This window comes from Syngnathus floridae, chromosome 19 (genome assembly GCF_059516105.1).
Source record: "Syngnathus floridae isolate MCC-2025c chromosome 19, RoL_Sflo_1.0, whole genome shotgun sequence".
Taxonomy (NCBI): Eukaryota; Metazoa; Chordata; class Actinopteri; order Syngnathiformes; family Syngnathidae; genus Syngnathus; species Syngnathus floridae.
The window spans coordinates 1,184,173-1,204,764 of record NC_142431.1 but is presented as its reverse complement, the minus strand read 5'-3'; the positions used below and the strand labels follow the sequence as shown (position 1 = coordinate 1,204,764).

Sequence of the window (20,592 nt, the reverse complement as noted above, 5' to 3'; positions counted from 1 at the left end):
TGACGTCAGTTAAAAAGGTGGAGCCATTTGGAAACATCCGGGTATTCCGTGCCTTCTCGGGCCCCGACTGATGACGTCTTAGGAGCGCACAAGGACGTAAGCAGTGGCTAAGTTGCTAACAGCTAACAGCTGACCTGGATGAGAGCACAAGATGTCTGCTACAGATGATGATATCGAATTGAGGGATTTACTTATCCAAAATTTGGAGAACAATGGAGTTCTAAACAAGCTCAAGGTCAGCAAACGTTCCTTCTCTGCTCACGTCTTACTCGGCTTCACGCCGGTTGCTAGCACGCTAGGCTAAAGTGGAAAACAGCCAATAGATGAGCGACCAAGTAGTGGCAACTTCACTCATTCAAGCACACTTTTGTTTGTATTTTATTCAATTACATGAGAAAGTAAGGAAATTAGATACCCTAAATACGTTATAAATGGTAAAAACATATTAAGACCCGAGAATCCATGAATTGTTGAAATGCATTGTAAGGAATAAATTCAGGGCAGTAAATGGACATGTGTAGTTGATACAGTTTATGTAATTAAAGCAACAGAAAATGTAAGACCTCACTCTAGATGTGTGCCCAAAAAAATGAAGATCACATGAAGACTGCATTCCGAAGATGTCTGAATGAGTTTGTTGTTTGTGTTGCTGCAGGCGGAGATGAGGGCTGCCGTGTTTCTGGCTTTGGAGGAGCAGGACCGACTGGAGGTGGTAGCTGACATCCACGAGGCTGCTTAAGCGGCCATATTGTGTCATCCTCGCCTTTCTTCACGCTTTGCTTCTCTTATGTCCTCAGAACAAGACGCCGCTAGTCAATGAGAACCTGAAGAAATGTCTCAGCACTAAAGAAGGTCTGTCTCACATCTGGTCTCAGGACTCCACAATAAGGGTCCTGATTCCGCTGCATTTTTCTGCAGGTCGTCTGGTGGCCAGTCTCATTGTGGACTTCATGCGGGTTTTTCACCTGGACTTCAGCCTGTCTGTGTTCCAGCCAGAGATAAACACGGTAAGATGGCGTCACTTCACTGCTTTGACATGATGCCATGTTGCTTTTGCCGCTGACCTACTTGTCTTTGTCATTAGCATCCGAGCGGCCTGGAAAATCGGCAGCTGCTCTGCGATGAGCTGGGCATTTCGGAGGCGGAGCTTAACGCTAACTCGCCCGTCCTGCTGGAGCTCGTTCGACGCAGACAACGCAAGTCCGAGTCCATCATGGCCGCTGAGGTCTATTTAGCACACACAAACAGTCGAGCATCTTCTCTTTTGTCTCTCGGCGTCGAACGAATGCACTTTGCTCTTTCAGGTGGCGTCGGAGGAGAACAGCGTCGCTGTCAACAAGGTTCCCGCCCTTCATATCACGCCATCACGTCCAATCAAAAACCTCAAACATGGCTTCTAACTTGTGCATGCGTGCGTGTAGGACTCTGCGCCGGCCACCGAGGAGCTCGCACAGCCGGGGCGTCTTCCCGAGAAGGTGTCACCGCTGGAGCTGCTCGCAGATTTGGAACCGCAGGACGACGACGACTCCTTTTTTGATGACCCGCTGCCTCGGCCTCAAAAGACATATGGCTCGTAAGGACCGCACGATCTGACATTTGGAGGTTTTGCCCACAAGGAGGAATTGACGTGATGTTGATGTTGTAGCCACGTGGTGGTTCGCGATAGCCAACAAAGTCCAGCGTCGCCGACATCGGGAGGAGGAGGAGGAAGCGCATCGGAAAAGAGCCACAGCGAGACAGGTGGGGGGGGGGGGACTTTTTGCCGTGTTTTCGTTTCGCTTTATTGTCTACACGTGTCGCAATTCTTCTCATGCCAGCGTCGAGAGGGAAAGCGTCGGCCAAGCTCCCCAGCGGAACGAAGCAGAGCGGCTCGATCCATTTAGGTACGTTACAAATCAAGGCGACTATTATGATTCCTGTTGTGATTGTCGTTGCCATCGTTTGGGCTAACGTTTGCTCGTGACGGCGTTTTGTGTTCCCGCAGACGAAGACGACGACATTGAGTACGACGACGACTTCAACAGGTACGCCGGACTCCCCGCGGCCTCCGTCAACAATGTCGTCTTTGTTGCTAACCGTCAACGATGCGCCATCCTTCCAGCCACCGCTCCGACTTGTACAAGAGCGAGCTGAGCAGCAGCCGCGAGATCGAGGAAATCTCCATCGAGGGGCCCGACCACAGCGACAAGGTCCGTGCCGCAGAAAGTCACTCCGTGTGTGTCGCACTGTGTCTACAAATCGTGTACGTGTGTCCAGCTGGAGGACACGGTGGACGTGAGCATCTCCCAGCCCAGCGTTAGCGTGGGTGTGGACTACATGGAGGAAGTGTCCTGACGTTGGCGCCCTACGCCAATTCCCGTTCTTCCCACGTGCACTTTGAGTGAGGCAACTTTTTTTCTCTCTTTCCTCTTTTGTCACATCACTTTACACAAGAGACCGCTCTCCTTCACTGCGGAAGGGGCGGAGCCTAAGGTGATTGTAAAACTACTTTCTGTGTCATCGAAATAAAAGGCCCACGGACGAGTGCTGAAAACAAACCTTTATTTTGGAACTAGGAAAACACAGAACATTTCGGTAAGATACAGTACAGTGCATCAGATAAATACAAAAACAAAAGTTGACTTAGATTGCATAAAGACATTTGTTTAATAAGTGAGCACGAAAGTTTCTAGCGCTAAAGTTGAATAACTTTGATTTGCGCAAATAAATGTTTCCAATTGGAAAAATTCCACGTCATGTCATTTTCATCCTCTCAAATCTTTTTCATGCTTTAACGGATCATACGACACTCACCGAAACCCAAAGTTACAAATCCAAATTTCGGGACGAAAACACGAAGGCCCGTCCGGCGCTCCTCGCACGTCGACAAGCTCCCATCCGGCTCAAGTGGTCCTAAACATTTCACAAAAGCGCCTGACCACTGTTGAAGTGTCAAGAACCACTGGAGCCAGGCGGACGACAGGCGGGACCCGAGGAGGCGACCGCTCCTCTGGCGTCTAGCCTCTCCCTTTATATGCCCGTCGGGAAGCGAGCTGGTGCGACCGGTCGCGCCGGACGGTCGGGCGGCGCAACTGCTCCCAACCGGACCGTCCTGCTCAACTTGTTACTTGTGGCTTCTTCACTTCCACTCGACATCCGTTTTCAAAAAGTTCAGACTCTAATTTACTCATTGGTGCCAATGCTCTGTCTGTCTCTGCCTTGACATTGGCTGGCGACCAGTCCCTTTGCATTCATTGCCGTTCCCTCACGAATGGTCACTGTTGGCTGTTTGACCTCACGCCTCAACATAACGCCGCTTCCTGTTGTCACATTTTGTTTGTCTTTTGGTTGAAGGGACTTCCCGTCGGAGGCAGACGACAAGTGACAGGAAGTGCCTTGCCCACATTGCAGCCAGCGTCTGCTTATCAGGGATAACCATGGCGGCTGCCTTTCAACACACTACCCGGCCCTCGTGCGTGCCGACGTGTATGTCACGGTGACTCGCTTGGTGTTTGAAGAATGTCACCTGACCCCATTCTAGTGTGGGGTGTGTACAGGTAGGTCAAAGGTCATGTACTGTCAAGTGGTGGAGGGGCGGGACTTCCCACGGGGCTCTTATCCAATCAGAGAAGGACCATGTGGTCAGGATTGTTTTCCCTTTTTTTTTGTTCCTCTCTTTAACTAAAATAATTGTTTATTTTGTCATCATTTTCAAGTGAAACCAAAATGAAATGTTGCAAATGTGTATCATGTTTGTCTACGTGTGGATATAAAGTCTGTAAATAAGGCTTAGGGTTGATTTGAAGTTGTGACATGTTTACAACACAGAAAATAAATGCTGCAATTATTCATAGTTTCACATCTTTTTAATTTGCCGCCAGTAAGTGAAATGCTCCTCGGTTGCCAATTTTTTTTTTGACTTCCTGACCTTTTGTACACAAACACACACTGGTCAATGATTACACAGTGGAGTTGCAGTGGTCTCTCAGGTAAGACGCCACGTTGCCTTTGCTGTCTTCGCTCACGTTTGCAATCAATAATTGTTAGCCAACAATTGTACTTGGAATTGATTATGTAGAAATTGATTGCTTGTGTGCAATTGGCTCGTTGACCTGCGGCTTGAGGCAATGCTTCTCAAGATACCGTGCACTTATTGGTTGCTACCAATAGGGGCGCTGTTGACTCGCGCAAGAAGAAACATTGGCATAATGACACTGGACAGAGTTCAGAACATTCATAGCGATGATAAAGTGCAATTATGGAGTCGCGAATGGTCATAACGTGTCTTCCTCCTGTCAGTCATGTTGGCTCTGTTGCGCCACCTGACTTTGTCATGTTGCTATGGAGGCCGACGCTCCATAGCAACCATCATCTCTGGAAACCAAACGGCCAAGTAGGTGTCAACTCGGCATGTCTGGTGATATTGATCTCAGTTGGTTTCAGCCCGTGTGCAACATGTCCTCAGGCTGGTGAGGGAGCGTCTGAAGAAGGAGGTGGACAAGATGAAGATGTCCAAGGTCATCCCAAGTCTACTGGTTTTACAGGTCACTCTCAAGCCCCGCCTCCGTTATGTGATGTCATCACGTGACCTAACCATGTGGCTTCTGCTTGCCTTCAGGTGGGAAACAGAGAAGATTCCAACTTGTACATCAGCAGCAAGATGAAAGCTGCAGCTGAGGTGAATTTAAGGCACATTTGCAACACCGCCTGACAATGCAAGAGCAGTTTACTGGCGCCATCTAGTGGCAGGGGTTTGAACTGAAGACAAAAAAGTGACCACTTATATTTTGCAGTCTTGTCAGTGCTGATTCGACAGTTCCCACTGAAGGGCCAGCAGTTTATTTTTGTCTTTTTTTTTTTATTTTCCTCTTCAGGTGGGCATTGAAGCAGCGCACGTGAGGTTACCCAACACGGTGACACAGGACGAGGTGGGTCTGTAATTGGAAAGGCTCGACGACAGTGCACCTGTGGATTCGCTGAGGTCACATTGCCCGCAGGTGCTGCGGACCATCGCGTCCGTCAACGAGGACGCGTCTGTGCACGGCCTCATCGTGCAGCTTCCTCTGGATTCCGTCAACCACATGGACGTGGAGCTGGTCACCAACGCCGTATCGCCGCTCAAAGACGTGGACGGGTCAGAATTGATAGAATGTATTATTTATCACCATGCACTGGCGGAGCTAGAGGGGGGGCTGCAGGGGGCACTGTCCCCATCTCAAATATGCTCCCCCTACAGCCCCAAAAGAGAAAATTCCTGCCAGTGTGACCATCATCGTCACCCTTTAACTGATATGTGTGTGTAGTCTGAGTTGCATCAACGCAGGCAAGCTATCTCGCGGGGATCTGAACGACTGCTACATTCCGTGCACCCCCAACGGTTGCATGGAACTCATCAGACAGACAGGTCACATACACAATCAATCAATATGTGATGTTGTGAGGATGTCTGTGGGAATTTTTTTTTTTTTTTTCCCCCCCAGGTGTAAGCGTGGCTGGCAAACACGCCGTGGTGATCGGTCGCAGTAAGATTGTGGGCGCGCCCATGCACGACCTGCTCTTGTGGAACCACGCCACTGTTACCACCTGTCACTCAAAGACGCATGACATTGCCAAACACGTGAGCAACACCACATGATGATGTCATCACCATGAAGAGGATGGAGGATGATGTGTTTGCCGTCCTCAGGTGGGCAGGGCGGACATCGTGGTGGTGGGGGCGGGGCGAGCGGAGATGGTGCAAGGCGATTGGCTGAAGGAGGGCTGCGTGCTCATCGACTGCGGGATCAATCACGTGACGGGTGAGCGTGATCATTTCATTTGATTGTAGCATTTCTGTTCAAATAAATGGAACGAGCGGGCCCATTTATGGAAATTGTGTCTTTTCTCGGGTGGCGATGGCAGACGCCAGCAAGCCGAGTGGCAAGCGCGTGGTGGGCGACGTGCATTTCGCCTCAGCCTATCAAAGAGCTGGATTCATCACGCCGGTTCCGGGAGGGGTGGGGCCCATGACGGTGGCCATGTTGATGCAGGTAGGACTGCAAGTGCTAGCTGGCGTACCATGCAAACGCTGACGGCGTTTTTTTGTTTTGCCATAGAACACGGTGCTCAGCGCTCAGCGTGTCCTCACCAGCGCCGCTGTTTAACTCTCGTTACGCTCTAAATAGTCCTCCTCTTTCAAAATAAAGAATCGCAAAGCGTGTTTGAGCAGAGCTTTTACTTTAAAAACCACAGAGAGGACAAAACGAGAAGTGTCTATCAACAAAAGTCACAGCGGGACGTCCAGTCACATGACCAAGCAGGCGTCACTCGCAACGCCCGCCGTCGCCGCTCTCCTGCGAGATTTCCGAGTCGAGCGAGTAGGCGGAGCTTCCGTTGTCCTGAGCATCCCTGCCCACTTCCAGGAGGGTGTCATTGGCTGAAGCCCCGCCCCCGTCAGGGCAGAAGTGGGCGGAGCTGTGGAAGAGCTGACTGTGGCGATGCAGTCTGGGTGGCTTGGCCGTGTGCGCGTACATGTGCTCCTGAAGCTGACTCTTGTGTGAGAAACGCACGCCGCACACGGCGCACGCCATCTTGCGCTTGCGCGAGTGGGTGGCGGGGGCGGCGCTTAGTCCCGCCCCCTCACGGCTCCGGCGAAGCTCCGCCGCCAACTGCGCGGCGAGCGCCTGACTCTGGCGCAGCGCTTCCTCCAGGCGACCAGCGTCAACGCCATCGTCATCCGGGCCGCCACTGCCGCCCCCGCTTTCGTACGTCAGCCCCTCCGTGAAGAGGGCGGGGTGAAGGGCGTGGCTGAACAGGTGCTGGCGCAGCCGCTCAGGTGACGGGCAGCGATGGCCGCAGCGGGGACACGCCAGTGCTGGCGGAAGGCGATCTTTGGACGCTGCGCCGTCCCGAGGCGGCGACCCCGGCCCCACTCCCTCCTCATCGGGACGCTCCTGCTTGACGGTGGCCGAGACGTCGAAGTCGTCCTGCGGCGAAGAGCCGTGGCCATCCGATCGCTCTCCTTCCGATCCCACGGCGAGCGACGGATGCGAGTGGGCGCGGGCTCCCCGCCCCCCCGGCTGGACGGCGGCTGCGGGGGCCTCCTTGCCGGCCAGCTGGGAAGAGATCTGAATGCCGTACAGGTTGGACATGCGCACGGCATCGGCGGCAGAGCCGGTGGCGGCGTCCGCGCTGGCGCCGCCGGCAGGCCCGTCGCCACTCTTGCGACACAGCTGGTGGGCGTGGAGGAACTTGATGCCTTCCTCCAGACGGGCGGGCTCCACGGCCTGCTTGGGGCACGCCCCGGTGTACATCACGTGCAGCAGGTAGCTAAACACATCGGGCTGGATGTCGGTGGGCTGGATCTTGATGCACTCGCTGACATGCACACATGAGAATCATGTAAAAAAAAAGGTTGGTCATCAACTGTCATGCAAAAGTGATGCTTGTACCAAAGCTAACACCATCCAATGCTGTTTCTGAAAAATTGGGAAAACCTTTCAGAAAGGGGCGTGGTGACGATACGAATTCAACTCGTATCTCAAGACACTACTGTAGTGACTGGGGGAGGCTGCAGGTGCGTGCGCGCGCGTGCGTGCGCGCGACCGACCTGGTCTGGTGGATGAAGATCATCTTGAAATAGTTTGAGAAGGCAGCGAGGACGGCGCGGTGAGCTTTGAAATAGACATTGCCGATGGCGACCGTGCAGTCGCACAAGAAACCGAACTCGCGCTGCACGTTGAGCTGCTGCAGCAGCAGCAGACTGTGAGCGGACGTCGCCGACGCACACGCCGCCGCCGCACACGCAGACGCCGACGTCGCCTCCATCGCGGACCTGCGAGCATACATTTGCATACCGCACACACCTTTTGTCAGGAAAACGCGCTTCGGAATGCCGAGCCGCGCGCGCACCTTGGCTACGCGCAATGACCCGAGGGCTGCGTCAATACGTATACGTTCATTAAGGGATCGATTAATTGATGCCTTACCGCCGAAAGGATCCGAGCGAGCGAGGATGGCGATGAAGGTGAAGATGATTGTTTGTGCGCCAAGCTGCGTCACGTCTCGCGAGAGGACGAGAACAGTCACTTGAGCGCCCCCCCAAAAACAGCACCTTGTACTGCAATTGTGAATTACATAGGAAAAAAAAGCCTTTTGAATGGACTTCGTTGGAACCTGCATTTCGCTTGGAAGACATGACGTCAGCGTTGGTAGGCATTGTGGACACATGAAGTATTGATTTGGATTCAGTAAATATGCACAATATTCAAGAAACAAATGCCAATATAAAAAAGCAATGATCTTTATATCGCTGATTAGCTTTCCAGTTTATTGACTGAGCGCGTTGCCAAGAGCTCGCTCTTGCAACTTTATTTTGAAGGAGCCCCCTGCAACTGGAAGTCTTTTATTTTGTTCCTCGTGATCTACAGGCGGTTTGTGCGGAAGTTGCATCCAGCACTAGTTGAAGAACAAGAAGGAGGACGAAACGCTTCTCCTTTTTCTTTCTTTCCTTCTCCTTCTTCTGCCCCGACTCGCAACTTTACTCCGCAGAGGAAGGGTCGATTTACCGCGGAGCCTCCGCCCATCTTCAGCCGACCTTAGAGCTTCTCTGTCGGCCTCGGTGACTTGCGGTGAGTCGGTGTTGCGCTGCCTGCAGGAGGTGGGGCGGAGGGGGTTGTTTTGCGTGCTCGTTGCGGGGGTGGCGGAGCGGTTTGCGGGAGACGTTGCCGTTTGCGTCCCAAGCAAACGCGCCGCCAGACTCTTTTTTTTTTCCTGTTTGCCTTCCAAAGTCAAGCGTATATAGGCCGGTTCAAGTGACTTCGTCTGTCTGCTCGCAGCCGCTAGGTGGCGCCACAAAAACACTGGCCATTCTGTCGTTCTGTGTGATATGTTCAAGTTTTCCAAGCCGGATTTCTTCCAATCATTTTTAGTCTTGTGCTTTTAGTTTGGAGGCGTAGTCGCAAAGACTTCCGGTGTTGTAGATGCTTAGTAGCTTGTAGCTTCATTATCCGGGCCGCGAGGGGGCGTGCTGCTGTCCTTCCTTTCATTCCTCCATCAAATCGCCCTAACCCCTGTTCACCGGAACAGGAGCTGGAAATTCTGAACAGTTTTATCAAGATAAAAGTCCGAATTGATGACGTCATCTCAAGTGTTCATTTTATTTTTATTATTACAGAGGCTGGAAGTGGGGCCTTACGTCATCTCAAGTGTTTATTTCTTTTACTTCGCCTCTCAGAAAGAGTTATGTTTCAATGTTTGTAGATGTACATGAATGATGTGTGTGGCGTCCCGCAGGGCGATGGCTCGGCCGAGCCACAGCGATTACGTCCTCCAGCAGCTGAACAATCAGCGCGAGTGGGGCTTTCTATGCGACTGCCTCATCGCCATCGGCGACATCTACTTCCGGGCGCACAAGGCCGTGCTGGCGGCCTGCAGCTCCTATTTCCGTATGATGTTCATCCGCGACCAGCAGGGGGCGGCGCGCCTGGACCTCAGTAACATGCAGATCAGTGCCGAGTGCTTCGACCTGATCCTGCAGCTCATGTACCTGGGACGCATCGCCGCAGGCTCCTTTGACTTCGACGACCTCAAAGCGTCCATGGTCTACCTGCAGATGTACTACATTCCCGACTCGCTGGACGACCTGCGCGACATCGGCGGCGCCTCCAACCTGATGCCGTCCTCGTCCGAGTGCTCGACGGCGGCCGCTGCCGGCGGAAAGATGTTGTTCGGGGTTCGCATGTACGAACGGCAGAGGCCGGCCGCTGCTCGAGATTCTGCCGACGACACCAAAAGCGTTAGCGGCTCTGCCAGGTAGCCGCGTCAGACTCGGTTTTATTTTGAATTCCTTCATGAACTTTTTGCTTTTGTGAACTTTAACTCGGCAGGTACTTGGGGGTGCCGCCCGCAACCGAGGAAGCGCCGAGGGCCGCCGTCCTCCCGAGTGCGGACGCGGGACATGCGTCGGAGCAACCGTGCGACCTGAGGAAGCGGAGCGGAGGAAGGAGCTCGGCCCTGAGGGAACGCCCTCGCTTCGGCCGCACCTTCACCTGCGACGACTGCGGCTTCGTCTTCAGCTGCGAGAAGCTGCTGATCGAGCACATCCTCACCTGCACCAACCGCAAGACCTTTGCGCCCGCCCGCAGCCCGGACGGCGACGCCGACTCCCCCAAGGCCGAGAGCTCCGCTTCAGACAGCGCCGAAGAGCGTCGGGTGCTCGGCGACCTGCGGTCGGTCGCGGCGGGGCCGAGCGGTGGGGACGGATCCGCCCACCGGGTTTCCATCAAGACGGAACCCGGGGAAGAGCCGCCCCCCGAGGACCGGGAGGCGGGCGGCGGCGCCGCGGAGGATGGCGAAGCGGCGCCCGGCGTCTCCGGCGTGGAGAAAGCGAGCGAGCGGTGCTCCAGCGCCATGTCGGGAAGCGACTCGTCGGCCGCGTCGCCTGACTTTTTTGCAGTGAAAGAGGAGAGCACGGACGGCGCCCCGTGCGAGCTGTGCGGGGCGCCGCTGAACGAGGACGACAGGTCGGCGCACTACCTGTCCAGCCACCTGGGCCACATCTGCGCCTGCGGACGCTGCGGCCAAGTGCTGATCAAAGGCCGGCAACTCCAGGAGCACGCCGAGCGATGCGGCGAGTCAGATGAGGCGGACGAGCCCCCCGGCGCCGACCTGGCCTGCCCTCACTGCGGCTTGCCCTTCCAGAGCGAGAGCCTGGCGCTGGAGCACGCCCTCTCCTGCCCGCACGAGGCCGAGCCCTTTCGGCCGGGCGGCGGCGGCGGCCCCGACCACCGGCGCAAGCACTTCTGCGCCATCTGCGGCAAAGGCTTCTTCCAGCGCTGCCACCTGCGCGAGCACTACACGGTGCACACCAAGGAGAAGCAGTTCACCTGCCAGACGTGCGGCAAGCGCTTCCTGCGCGAGCGCCAGCTGCGCCTGCACACGGACATGCACCGGGGCGTGGCGCGCTACGTGTGCCCCGTGTGCGAGCAGGGCACCTTCCTCAAGCACGACCACGTGCGCCACATGATCTCGCACCTAGCGGCCGGCGAGACCATCTGCCAGGTGTGCTTCCAGATCTTCCCGGGCGGCGAGCAGCTGGAGGAGCACATGGACGTGCACCTCTACGTGTGCGGCGTGTGCGGCGACAAGTTCCGCCTCCGCAAGGACATGCGCACGCACTACAACCTCCAGCACACCAAGAGGCTGTAGACCGAGCGACCGCTTGTTGGCCGACCCTGGAAAGCGCCAGGAGCAAAACGCTAATTTAGCTTAGCGTTGGCTTGCGAAGCGGCTTCAGGCATGTGGGAATGTGCAGACACGCACGTACACGTCTTCCCCAGTGGAAAACTTCTGGCTCCGCTGGCACAGCCCTAAAATCCCGTAGCTGGGTTTTATTTGATGTTTTTTCCCCTCCTGCACTTTGAACCCTGCCCTCATCACGCACCCGATCGTCTTTTGGGGGCGCGGTCGAGACGTCGGACAAAACGGGATTCCTGGTGGACTTGAAAGTGGCGATTCTTCAGGGAAACTCGTCAAGTGGACAGACTCGAGTTGTGTTGTGCTTCTGGACCCGAACGGAACCCCGAGGGTCTCCGTCGAGGGTCTTTGTGTTCTTTCTCAGCTACACACTTTGAATAAACAACTGCACACCTTACACAAGTCTGATTTCTTCACCAAACTTCATCAACTTTGAAGATGACGAAATGGCCGGGTTCTATTCCAACTCATGTAACGCTGACTAGGATTTGAACAAATTGGAATTTTCCTATCTCGTGTTTGCAATCAAAGTTCAGAATCGAACCAAAAACTTTGCCCAATCCTAATTCCAAATGACGTGACTGGCGTAGGGGTGACAGGGTGAATTTTGGATGAACCCTGGTGAGGGTTCAATCTACCCACACCATTACTAGAACCCACGAGACAAAATTAATGTATAATGTCTGGACAACTCGATAAATATTTGTCAGACAGCTGTCGGTCACAGACTGTAAAAGCCAAAGGTCGTGTCTGCGGGGCTATAAGTGAGGCCAGCGATCCGGACGCCGGTTCATCCGAAGATGGCTTACCAGTTGGTGATTGCTGCGTTGCTGCTGTGCGGCCCGGCTGGGCTTTGGGCTCAAGGTGAGTTGGACCGCTTTTCACATCTGGAAAGTCCTTTGAGCTTTTTGATCCAAAACCTCAGCTCCAGTTTAAGATCACTAGTCGTCTGAGGGTGAGGGTTTTTTTGGCGCAGGTGGGCAACAGGTGGCATTCTCGGTGGCGCTGAAGACCGACGACCAGGCGGCGGGTGACCACGGCCCTTTCAACACGGACACCACTCTGGTGTTCAAGAGGGTGGTCACCAACGTGGGCGACGGCTATGATGTAAACACAGGTAGGACGACAAAAAAACAAAAACACTCCCCAGTCGTTCTTGCGGTCGGTCACCACAAGAGGGCGCTAACAATGCGGTGGTCTTCCTTACGCAGGCATCTTCACCGCCCCGGTTAAGGGTCTCTACTTCGTCACTTTCACTGGCGCCTCCGGATCAGAGGGCGGCCTGAACGCAGCGGTGATGAAGGACGGCGTCAACCAGTTCGCCATCTATGACAATCAGAACAAGTTCAGCAGCGCCACCAACAGCATGGCGCTGCAACTGGACGCGGGCGACAAGCTCTGGGTCACCTTGTGGGCCAACCAGAGGCTCTTTGACCAGAGCCGCCTCAGCACCTTCAGTGGCTTCCTCATCAGTCCCCTCCCTTAACCTCGCCCGAGGTTTGCGGGAGGTCGTCTTCAAGACAAGGACAAAAATGAAAATAAAATGAAATTGAAAAAAAAAAAAAGACTATTATCAGGTTGTGTGTGGTGTTCATAAATATGTCTTGGTAAGTTGCCATTTAATAACAAACAAAACACATCAAGAGGACTGAGAAGCAGCACTTTTTATTTTCAACTTTTCACGGACAATTATATGTACTTATAGGTCACCATTGGCACAATGTATAAAATATGAATGATTTTGTTCGTTATTTTTCCAAACCGGAAGTACGACACCGTGTCATTAAAACTCCTCCGCTGTCCTCAATTGCAGTCACGAGGCAGGGCGTGTTAAAATTACGTAGGAAAAAAAAAACTCATTTAATGCTCCTAACAACAGACGAGTCCTTGAGCACTTTGCAGAAGGTACGTGGAAACATTTGATTATTTATTTCATGCAGAAAAATATCAGAACCGACGCAAACTGGGCGTGTGTTTTGTGTGGTTCGGGGTTGAGCGCTCTTCACGTTATGACGTCACATAGTGAATTAGCATTTGAACATGGCCAAAAGCTCTTGGTTTTGTCTCACGTTACTCCTCAAATTTATGCCATATTATGATGTTGGTGTGTGCTAGTTGTGTTTGTGTGCAAATATTGGCATGCAAAGTCCACGTTGTCCAGTTGAATAAACTTTGAAGAGAGAGCACGGGTTCACTGCAGTCAAAAAGCGTTGAGTTGAAGCCGAGAAGCCTCATCTGAGATCATCTTCGCCATGGCGTGTTCTTGCTTGACCACCGTGTTGCTAATTGCGTGCGCTGTCAGCGGCCTTCAGGCTCAGTGGCTCTTTGACGACGAGCGTGTCGTATTTGGAAACCGAAAGACCCCCCTGCAGCAGCTGGAGGCGCGCGTGGACAAGCTGGAGAGGGACGCGGCCGAAGCAGGTCAGTTGATGAGGCGCATTCCCAATGTTCCTGGAGACCCTGAAGCTCATCCTTGTTCTGTGTGCGTGTAGAGCCAAGGCGCCGGTGTCCTTTGCGGCGGCGCTGGTCACCACGTCGGACTGGACCCACCTGGGCCCCTTCAATACGGAGACCACCCTGATTTTCAAGCGAGTCATCCACAACGTGGGAGACGGCTACGACTCCAACACAGGTAGGACGCCATCTCGTCTGGCTCCAGCTAACCTGGTTCTGCTAAAGAAGCCATTGTTATGATGCTAACAGTCGTGCTAACACCGACGTGACCCCCAACAGGGATCTTCACGGCCCCGGTCAAAGGGCTCTACTTCTTCATGTTGAACGGCAGCGTGGGCAACTCAGGGGCCTTGAACGCGGCCGTGATAAAGAACGGCGTCAACCTTCAGCGGCTTCCTTATCAACAGCATGTGAACGCCGCGTCGGCTCACAGAAACACACAAATAAAAAAAAAGTCTATTCAGATGCATCAAACAATTTTGTGGTTTGTGTTGTCATGGCGATGATGTCAATAGTTACCAACTCTTATTTTGAAGAGAACAAGCAGGCAGGAAGCTGTGCAAACACATGCATTTATTTAAACTTGAGTGACTTTTATTGCGAAACAGCCAAGTGATATACTCTTGGGCGCCACCTGTTGGCTTGGAGTGCAATGACTGCTAATCCTCAGAATCATGTTGTTGTTCTTCGTGGGTGGCGGGACTCTGGCATTCTACAGCTTGGTGCTGGTCACCTCAAAGACAAGCCTGTCAAAAAAAAAAAAATACTGCTCACATGTTTTTAGCGTGCTAGCTTTAGCATCCTGATTTGATGGCCCGTGGGCTTACTTGTGCGTCAGTCGTCCAGGTTCTTCTTGGCGCCCCCGTCTCTGGTCTTGGCCCTCAGCTTGTTGACTTGGGTCTCGGCCACGTCGGCCCTCTCCTGCGCTTCTTCCAGCTCGTGTTGCAGCTTGCGCATTTTGGCCACGTTGCCGTTAGCCGCTTCCTCGGCCTCCTCGGCGGCGCGCTTGTAGGATTTGACTTTCACCTGCAGTTTGTCCACCAAGTCCTGAAGTCGAGCGACGTTCTTGCGGTCTTCTTCGGTCTGATAAGTGAGTTCTTTCATGCGGCGTTCGTACTTGCGGACGCCTTTGATGGACTCGATTCCTCTGCGCTGCTCCGCTTCCAGCTCGTTCTCCAGGTCTTTGATGCGAAGCTCCATTTTCTGGAGTTGCTTCTTGCCACCTTTCATGGCAATCTGCTCGGCCTCGTCCAGGCGGTGCTGCAGGTCTTTGATGGTCTGTTCCATGTTCTTCTTCATGCGCTCCAGATGCGCGCTGGTGTCCTGCTCCTTCTTCAGCTCCTCAGCCATCATGGCCGCGTCCGTGATGGCTTTCTTTGCCTTTTCCTCAGCGTTGCGACTCTCTTGGACCAACTCCTCCATTTCGTTGTGCAGGTGCAGGAGGTCGGCCTCGTGCTTCTTCTTCTGGTTGATCAGACTGGTGTTCTGAGAGTGCAGGAGCTGCATGCGCTCGGTGGAGTCGGTCAGCTCCTGCTCGGCCAGCTTGCGGCTTCTGTCCGTCTGCTCCAGCGCGGCCCTCACCTCTTCCAGCTCAGCCTGGATCAGATTGTTTCGACGTTCCAGGACGGCGATGTTCTCCTTCAGGTCATCGTTCCCGTGCTGGACGTCATCCAGTTGCAACTGAGTGTCCTTCAAGAAGACCTGGAGGTTCTTGAGTTGTTTCTGGGCGTCGGCCGCTTGCCTGTTGGCTTGGCTCAGCTGGATCTCCATCTCGTTGAGGTCCCCCTCCATCTTCTTTTTCACTCTCAGGGCTTCGTTGCGGCTCCTGGTCTCGGACTCCAGAGAGGACTGGAGCGAGTCCACCGTGCGTTGGTAGTTTCGCTTGGCCTGTTCCATCTCCTCGTCTTTCTCAGACACTTTCCGTTCCATGTCGGCCTTCACTTGGTTGAACTCGAGTTGTGCTCGTAGGATTTTGCTCTCCTCGTGCTCCAGAGAACCTTCGGCTTCTTCTAGCGCAGACTGTAGCTCCGCCTTTTCTTGCTCTAGCTGTTTCCTCATCTTCTCAAGTTCACAAGCACTTCTGCCACCTTCCCCGAGCTGGTCGCTAAGGTCCGAGATCTCCTCCTGCAGGTTCTTGTTCTCTCTCTTGACGGTTTCCAGGTGGTCCAGGCACTCCTCGTACGAATTCTTCAGTTTGAAGAGTTCGGTGCTGAGGCTCCGTGCCTCCTTCTGGGAGGCTTCCAGCTCACACTGGCTCTCCTCAAACTTTTGCTTCCACTCGGCCAGGACTTTATCAAAAGCTCGTTGTTTTTTATCCAGGCTGGCGGAAGCCGCATTGGACCTCTCCAGGTCCAGCATCAGGTCTTCAATCTCATTTTGGAGACGGTGCTTGGTCTTCTCCAGCGAGGAACATTTGGCATTTGCCGCTTCGATGGCCTCCTCGGCCTCCTGCAGTCTCTGGACCAGCTTCTTCTTAGCTTCCTCCAGCTCCTCGGTTCTCTGGATGGCGTCGGTTTCGTACTTGTTCCTCCACGCCGAGACCTCGCTGTTGGACTTGGAGAGGGCCCTCTGCAGCTCCGCCTTGGCTTCCTGCTCCTCTTCGAACTGCTCTCGGAGCAGATCGCAGTCGTGACGGGCCGACTGCACGGCGTGGGCCAGCGCGTTCTTGGCCTTGACTTCCTCTTCCAGTTGTCTGCGGAGGTCTTCCACTTGCTGGTTGTACGAGTTCTTTCCTCTGGTGAGCTGCGAGATCAAGCAGTCCTTCTCTTCCATCTGCCGACCAAACTCGCCATTCTCGGCCAGAAGCTTGGCCCTCTGGGTGCTCAACTCATTGACGGAGCGCTGGGCCTCCTCGTACTTGCTCTTGTACTCGCTCATGGTGTCCTCGGTGCTTCGGCAGATCTTCTCCACGTTGGATTTGTTCTTGGCCATGCTCTCCATGCTGGAAGCTACGTCGTCCAGCTCGAGCTTCAACTCGCTTTTTTCCTTCTCCAGCTTCTGCTTGACTCGCTGGAGGTTGTCGATTTGCTCGCCCAGTTGGGCCACGCTGTCGGCGTGCTTCTTCCTCAGCGCGGCCGCGGTGGCCTCGTGCTGGAGGGTGGACTCCTCCAGCTCCCGACGCAGCTTCTGGAATTCGGCGTCCCTCCTCTTGTTGAGCTCCACCTGCGCCGACGAGGCTCCGCCCGCCTCCTCCAGACGTTCGCTGATGTCCTCCAGCTCACGGGAAAGGTCGGAGCGTTGCTTTTCCACTTTGGCTCGTGCCGCACGCTCGGCGTCCAGCTCCTCCTCCAGTTCCTCGATCCTGGCCTGGTTTTCCTTCAGCTTCTTCTGGAGCTGACCCGAGGCGACCTGCTCGTCGTCCAATTTGCCAGTGATCTGAGCTGCCTCAAAGTCTTTCTTCTTCAGCTTCTCCTCCAGTTGCTGCTTGTCGTTTTCTAAGTCCATCAAGCTCTCTTGAGTCAGCTTGACGTCTCCCTCCAACTTCCTCTTGGAGCGTTCCAGCTCCATGCGCAACTTCTTCTCCTGTTCCAAGGAGCCTTCCAGGTCATCCACCTGCTGCTCCAGCTTGACTTTGCATTTGTTGAGGGTGTTGGCTTTGTCCTCCTCACTCTGGAGATCATCCAGCACTTGCTGGTGAGCCTCCTGCAGCGCTTTCTTCTCTTTGGTCAGCTTGAGGATGTTCTCATCCTGCGAGGCCATCTCCTCGCTCAGGTTTCTGACTTTGTTCTCCGTGGCGTGTTTCTCTTTCTCAACTTTGGCCAAAGTCAGCTCAAGGTTGTCTATATCTTTCTTCAACTCGGAGCACTCGTCTTCCAACTTGCGTTTCTTGGCCGTGAGGTCGGCGTTCAGTTCCTCTTCGTCCTCCAGCCTCTCGTTGATCTCCTTGAGCTTTGCCTCCTGTTGAATCTTGCTCTTGATGAGCTGCTCGCATCGCTCCTCGGCGTCGGTGAGCGTGTCTTGCTCTGATTGAATTTGCAGAGTCAAATCGTTCTTCTCTTGAAGGAGACTCACTATCTTCTCCTCCAGCTCCTTCCGACGCACTTCGGATTTCTCCAGGGCTTCCTTCAGCTTGTTGAACTCGTCCTTCATGTTGGCCATCTCCTTCTCGGACTCTGCGCTCTTCAGGAGGGGCTTGATCTTGAAGAAGAGCTTCATCCAGGGCCAGTTCTTCACGCTCAGGAACGAGCGGAGATTCCACTGGATGACCATGAGGGCGTCTCTGCGCTCCACCAGCTTGGCGAACTGGGCCCTCATGAGCAGAGCACGAGCGTTGGCCTGGATCCTGGTGATGATCCGCGAGAGCTGCTCGTCTCGCATCTCCTCCAGCGTGCCGAGCAGGCCGGCTTTGAAGAACACCTTGGTGTGGCCAAATTTGTACTGCGTGTGGTCGATGTCCAGCGACGAGAGCAGCTTCTCGGCGCTCTTCTTGCAGTCCATGAACTGACCCTCGGGGATGGCGGAGGCGTTGAGGATCCTGTACCTCTGTTTGAAGTCTCCGTAGAGGACTCGGTTTGGAAAGCCCTTCCTGCAAATTCGGATACCTTCTAGAACGCCGTTGCAACGCAGCTGGTGCATGACCAGACAGTTGTCCATGACTCCTGGAGTCTTGCGCTCGTTTGGAATCAAGCAGCGGACAAAGTGGGGATGCGTGGTCTTCAGGTTGGTCATCAGCTTGTTGAGGTTCTCTCGGTGGAGGGCCGAGACGGTCTGGAAGGACGAGCCCTTCTTCTTGACTCCCTTGCCGCTTTTGTCGCTGCCGTCGGTGCCCGAGTAACTGGAAAATAACACGCTGAGAAGCTTGAGCGAGGACTTCTGGTAGAGACCCACCACGGTTTCGTTGAGAGGGTCTTTGTTCTTCACCAGCCAGTTGGTGATGTTGTAGTCCACGGTGCCGGCGTAATGGACCAGGGCGAAATGAGCCTCTGCTTTTCCCTTGGCGGCTCGGGGCTTCTCGAACATTTTGTTCTTGCCCAGATGGTTGTCGTAGAGCTTGGACTTGAAGGTCTGGTCGCTGGCTTTGGGGAACATGCATTCTTCTTCCAGGATGGACATGATCCCCAGCGGCTTCTCGATCAGATCGATACAAGCCTGCAGGTCCATGCCGAAGTCGATGAACTCCCAGTCGATGCCTTCCTTCTTGTACTCCTCTTGCTCCAGAACAAACATGTGATGGTTGAAAAACTGTTGCAGTTTCTCGTTGGTGAAGTTGATGCACAATTGCTCGAAGGTGTTGAAGTCAAAGATTTCAAAGCCGGCAATGTCCAGCACGCCGATGAAGTACTGCCGGTGCTGCTTGGTGTCCAGGGACTGATTGATCCTGACCACCATCCAATTGAACATCTTCTCATACACAGACTTGGCCAAGGCGCCGATGGAGTAGTAGACCTGGTCCACGCTCTGGCCTTTGGTCACGTACTCGTTGCCGACCTTGACTCTGGGGTGGCACAAGCCTTTGATGAGGTCGGCCGAGTTGAGGCCCATCAGGTAAGCCGACTTGTCGGCCGCCTCGGTCCCGTCGGGCTCGGCTTGCTCCTCCCGCTGCTTCTGCTTGAACTTCAGGTTCCCGTAGTGCATGATTGCGCCCGTCAGCTTGTAGACGCCCATCTTCTCCTCCGGGGTGAAACCCAGCACGTCGAAGGCGCTGTCGGTGGCCATCAGCTCCTCCGAGTCGTTGATGGAGGCCACCGTCACCTCTCCCTGCGAGATGTAGCTGTAGTCGTACGGGTTGTTGGTGATGAGCAGCAGGTCCAGCAATTCCGGCTTCTGATTGGACAGGATCTGGTAGAAGATGTGGTAGTTCCTTTCAGCCTTGAGCTGAAAGGTGACCCGGGACTTCTCCAGCAGGTACGTCTCGATATCCGCCGACGACAGCTTTCCGCTGTTCCCGAAATGGATCCGGATGAACTTGCCAAAGCGGGACGAGTTGTCGTTCCTCAAGGTTTTGGCGTTGCCGAAAGCTTCCAGCGCTGGATTCGCTTGGATGATCTGGTCCTCCAGCGTCCCCTTACTGGGGTCCTTTTTGCCCGCCCCACCCACGGCGGCGATGCTGGCAAAGTACTGGATGACCCTCTTGGTGTTGACGGTCTTGCCCGCCCCGGATTCTCCGGTGATGAGGACCGACTGGTTCTCCCTGTCGGTCAGCATGTACTGGTAAGCGTTGTCGGAGATGGAGAAGATGTGAGGAGGAGCTTCGGTCCTCTTCTTCCCTCTGTAGGCCGCCACCACCTCGGCGTCGTAGACGGGAAGCCACTTGTACGGGTTGACGGTGACGCAGAAGAGGCCCGAGTAGGTGTAGATCATCCAGGCGGCGTAGCGCTCCTTCAGATTGAACAACACGGCCGGCTCGTGGAGAAACGTGAACATGGCCATGTCTTCGATCTTGTCGAATTTGGGTGGATTCTGCGGGTGCACGTCGGCTTCCTTCACGCTCACCGTGTTCCCGTCCTCCTTCTTCACCGTGACCGTGCCGCCGTCTTTGCTCTGGATTTGTCCCTTCATGTACTCCACCTTGTCATCCACCACAAAACATTGTGTCTTGATGTCAAACGGTCTGGTCTGAGCTTCCAGACGCTCCTTCTCTGACTTCCTGAGGTACGGAGCCGCCTTCCCGAACTCGGCCATCACTGCGTCGGACATTTTGAATCGGAAGAAAGGTAGTGTGACGCCGGGGAAGAGAAGGACGAGCTTTTAAAGGCCCCCGCCACACCAAACAAGGAGATGAAGCAGGAAAATACAGAAAAGGAGGATGCTAAATCTGTCTGAGGAGATGCGGAAAGGTCACAGCGGTGACCTTGAGTTGTCAGGAGGCCATATTAGGAAGAGCTCCAACGCTGCTTATCAAAGTCGCCATTCAGTCATCACGCTGCTTCTTTTAGAACCGGACAGCCAATGCACTTCTTGTGATAGTAACAAACAAAGAAATAA

At 54.2% G+C, this 20,592-nt stretch overlaps 6 protein-coding genes and 1 pseudogene across 9 annotated transcripts; 5 read left to right on the top strand and 2 right to left on the bottom strand.

Moving 5' to 3' along the window:
* The first annotated feature begins 41 nt into the window (after window positions 1-41).
* Window positions 42-3,832, top strand: cep43 (centrosomal protein 43). Its single transcript, XM_088361443.1, has 13 exons — window positions 42-235; window positions 656-709; window positions 798-852; window positions 919-1,007; window positions 1,085-1,225; window positions 1,305-1,340; window positions 1,422-1,573; window positions 1,646-1,740; window positions 1,818-1,883; window positions 1,985-2,024; window positions 2,102-2,189; window positions 2,257-2,380; window positions 3,334-3,832. The coding sequence occupies exons 1-12, from the start codon at window positions 152-154 to the stop codon at window positions 2,332-2,334; spliced, it is 978 nt and encodes a 325-aa protein (XP_088217569.1). The 5' UTR covers window positions 42-151; the 3' UTR covers window positions 2,335-2,380; window positions 3,334-3,832.
* Window positions 3,833-3,915: 83 nt separating this feature from the next.
* Window positions 3,916-6,178, top strand: LOC148381425 (C-1-tetrahydrofolate synthase, cytoplasmic-like). 2 transcript variants are annotated; one of them, XM_088361440.1, is made up of 11 exons: window positions 3,916-3,968; window positions 4,279-4,372; window positions 4,445-4,523; window positions 4,598-4,657; window positions 4,854-4,907; window positions 4,977-5,113; window positions 5,283-5,383; window positions 5,460-5,596; window positions 5,666-5,777; window positions 5,881-6,008; window positions 6,075-6,178. In XM_088361440.1, exons 1-11 carry the CDS (start codon window positions 3,935-3,937, stop codon window positions 6,120-6,122), a joined length of 984 nt encoding a protein of 327 aa, XP_088217566.1. In that variant the 5' UTR covers window positions 3,916-3,934; the 3' UTR covers window positions 6,123-6,178. The 2 variants fall into 2 exon arrangements, with proteins under 2 accessions (XP_088217566.1, XP_088217567.1); XM_088361441.1 differs by having other exon boundaries at window positions 3,940-3,968; window positions 4,275-4,372.
* zbtb25 (zinc finger and BTB domain containing 25) lies at window positions 6,175-11,739 on the bottom strand. Of its 2 annotated transcripts, XM_088361438.1 has the most exons (3): window positions 7,947-10,121; window positions 7,568-7,792; window positions 6,175-7,335 (listed from the first exon to the last, which is right to left on the bottom strand). In XM_088361438.1, exons 1-3 carry the CDS (start codon window positions 8,174-8,176, stop codon window positions 6,282-6,284), a joined length of 1,509 nt encoding a protein of 502 aa, XP_088217564.1. In that variant the 5' UTR covers window positions 8,177-10,121; the 3' UTR covers window positions 6,175-6,281. The 2 variants fall into 2 exon arrangements, with proteins under 2 accessions (XP_088217564.1, XP_088217565.1); XM_088361439.1 differs by lacking the exon at window positions 7,568-7,792 and having other exon boundaries at window positions 7,947-11,739.
* Window positions 8,353-11,616, top strand: zbtb1 (zinc finger and BTB domain containing 1). The gene is made up of 3 exons (XM_088361437.1): window positions 8,353-8,588; window positions 9,253-9,771; window positions 9,846-11,616. Exons 2-3 carry the CDS (start codon window positions 9,257-9,259, stop codon window positions 11,164-11,166), a joined length of 1,836 nt encoding a protein of 611 aa, XP_088217563.1. The 5' UTR covers window positions 8,353-8,588; window positions 9,253-9,256; the 3' UTR covers window positions 11,167-11,616.
* A 174-nt stretch (window positions 11,740-11,913) lies between the features above and the next one.
* LOC148381422 (complement C1q tumor necrosis factor-related protein 3-like) lies at window positions 11,914-12,779 on the top strand. The gene is made up of 3 exons (XM_088361447.1): window positions 11,914-12,078; window positions 12,191-12,331; window positions 12,426-12,779. Exons 1-3 carry the CDS (start codon window positions 12,015-12,017, stop codon window positions 12,698-12,700), a joined length of 480 nt encoding a protein of 159 aa, XP_088217573.1. The 5' UTR covers window positions 11,914-12,014; the 3' UTR covers window positions 12,701-12,779.
* Window positions 12,780-13,363: 584 nt separating this feature from the next.
* LOC148381421 (uncharacterized) lies at window positions 13,364-14,250 on the top strand. Its single transcript, XM_088361446.1, has 3 exons — window positions 13,364-13,635; window positions 13,709-13,846; window positions 13,948-14,250. The coding sequence occupies exons 1-3, from the start codon at window positions 13,467-13,469 to the stop codon at window positions 14,172-14,174; spliced, it is 534 nt and encodes a 177-aa protein (XP_088217572.1). The 5' UTR covers window positions 13,364-13,466; the 3' UTR covers window positions 14,175-14,250.
* Window position 14,251: 1 nt separating this feature from the next.
* On the bottom strand, window positions 14,252-20,309 carry LOC148381420 (myosin-6 pseudogene; annotated as a pseudogene). Its single transcript, XR_015854296.1, has 2 exons — window positions 14,496-20,309; window positions 14,252-14,414 (listed from the first exon to the last, which is right to left on the bottom strand). The product of XR_015854296.1 is annotated as a myosin-6 pseudogene (transcript).
* Between the last annotated feature and the right edge of the window lie 283 nt (window positions 20,310-20,592).

Excerpts from the sequence above, each read along its gene's own strand:
- zbtb25 (XM_088361438.1), bottom strand. The coding sequence starts at position 8,176 with ATGCCTACCAACGCTGACGTCATGTCTTCCAAGCGAAATGCAGGTTCC. Across the intron at positions 7,793-7,946 it reads TCGCTCGGATCCTTTCGGCG|GTCCGCGATGGAGGCGACGT; the intron begins GTAAGGCATCAA and ends GTATGCTCGCAG. Across the intron at positions 7,336-7,567 it reads ATCTTCATCCACCAGACCAG|CGAGTGCATCAAGATCCAGC; the intron begins GTCGGTCGCGCG and ends TGTGCATGTCAG.
- LOC148381421 (XM_088361446.1), top strand. The coding sequence starts at position 13,467 with ATGGCGTGTTCTTGCTTGACCACCGTGTTGCTAATTGCGTGCGCTGTC. Across the intron at positions 13,636-13,708 it reads GAGGGACGCGGCCGAAGCAG|CCAAGGCGCCGGTGTCCTTT; the intron begins GTCAGTTGATGA and ends GTGCGTGTAGAG. Across the intron at positions 13,847-13,947 it reads CGGCTACGACTCCAACACAG|GGATCTTCACGGCCCCGGTC; the intron begins GTAGGACGCCAT and ends GACCCCCAACAG.
- cep43 (XM_088361443.1), top strand. The coding sequence starts at position 152 with ATGTCTGCTACAGATGATGATATCGAATTGAGGGATTTACTTATCCAA. Across the intron at positions 236-655 it reads GAGTTCTAAACAAGCTCAAG|GCGGAGATGAGGGCTGCCGT; the intron begins GTCAGCAAACGT and ends GTGTTGCTGCAG. Across the intron at positions 1,574-1,645 it reads CCTCAAAAGACATATGGCTC|CCACGTGGTGGTTCGCGATA; the intron begins GTAAGGACCGCA and ends TTGATGTTGTAG.
- LOC148381422 (XM_088361447.1), top strand. The coding sequence starts at position 12,015 with ATGGCTTACCAGTTGGTGATTGCTGCGTTGCTGCTGTGCGGCCCGGCT. Across the intron at positions 12,079-12,190 it reads GGCTGGGCTTTGGGCTCAAG|GTGGGCAACAGGTGGCATTC; the intron begins GTGAGTTGGACC and ends TTTTTGGCGCAG. Across the intron at positions 12,332-12,425 it reads CGGCTATGATGTAAACACAG|GCATCTTCACCGCCCCGGTT; the intron begins GTAGGACGACAA and ends TTCCTTACGCAG.
- LOC148381425 (XM_088361440.1), top strand. The coding sequence starts at position 3,935 with ATGATTACACAGTGGAGTTGCAGTGGTCTCTCAG. Across the intron at positions 4,658-4,853 it reads AGATGAAAGCTGCAGCTGAG|GTGGGCATTGAAGCAGCGCA; the intron begins GTGAATTTAAGG and ends TTTCCTCTTCAG. Across the intron at positions 5,597-5,665 it reads CGCATGACATTGCCAAACAC|GTGGGCAGGGCGGACATCGT; the intron begins GTGAGCAACACC and ends TGCCGTCCTCAG.
- zbtb1 (XM_088361437.1), top strand. The coding sequence starts at position 9,257 with ATGGCTCGGCCGAGCCACAGCGATTACGTCCTCCAGCAGCTGAACAAT. Across the intron at positions 9,772-9,845 it reads AGCGTTAGCGGCTCTGCCAG|GTACTTGGGGGTGCCGCCCG; the intron begins GTAGCCGCGTCA and ends TTAACTCGGCAG.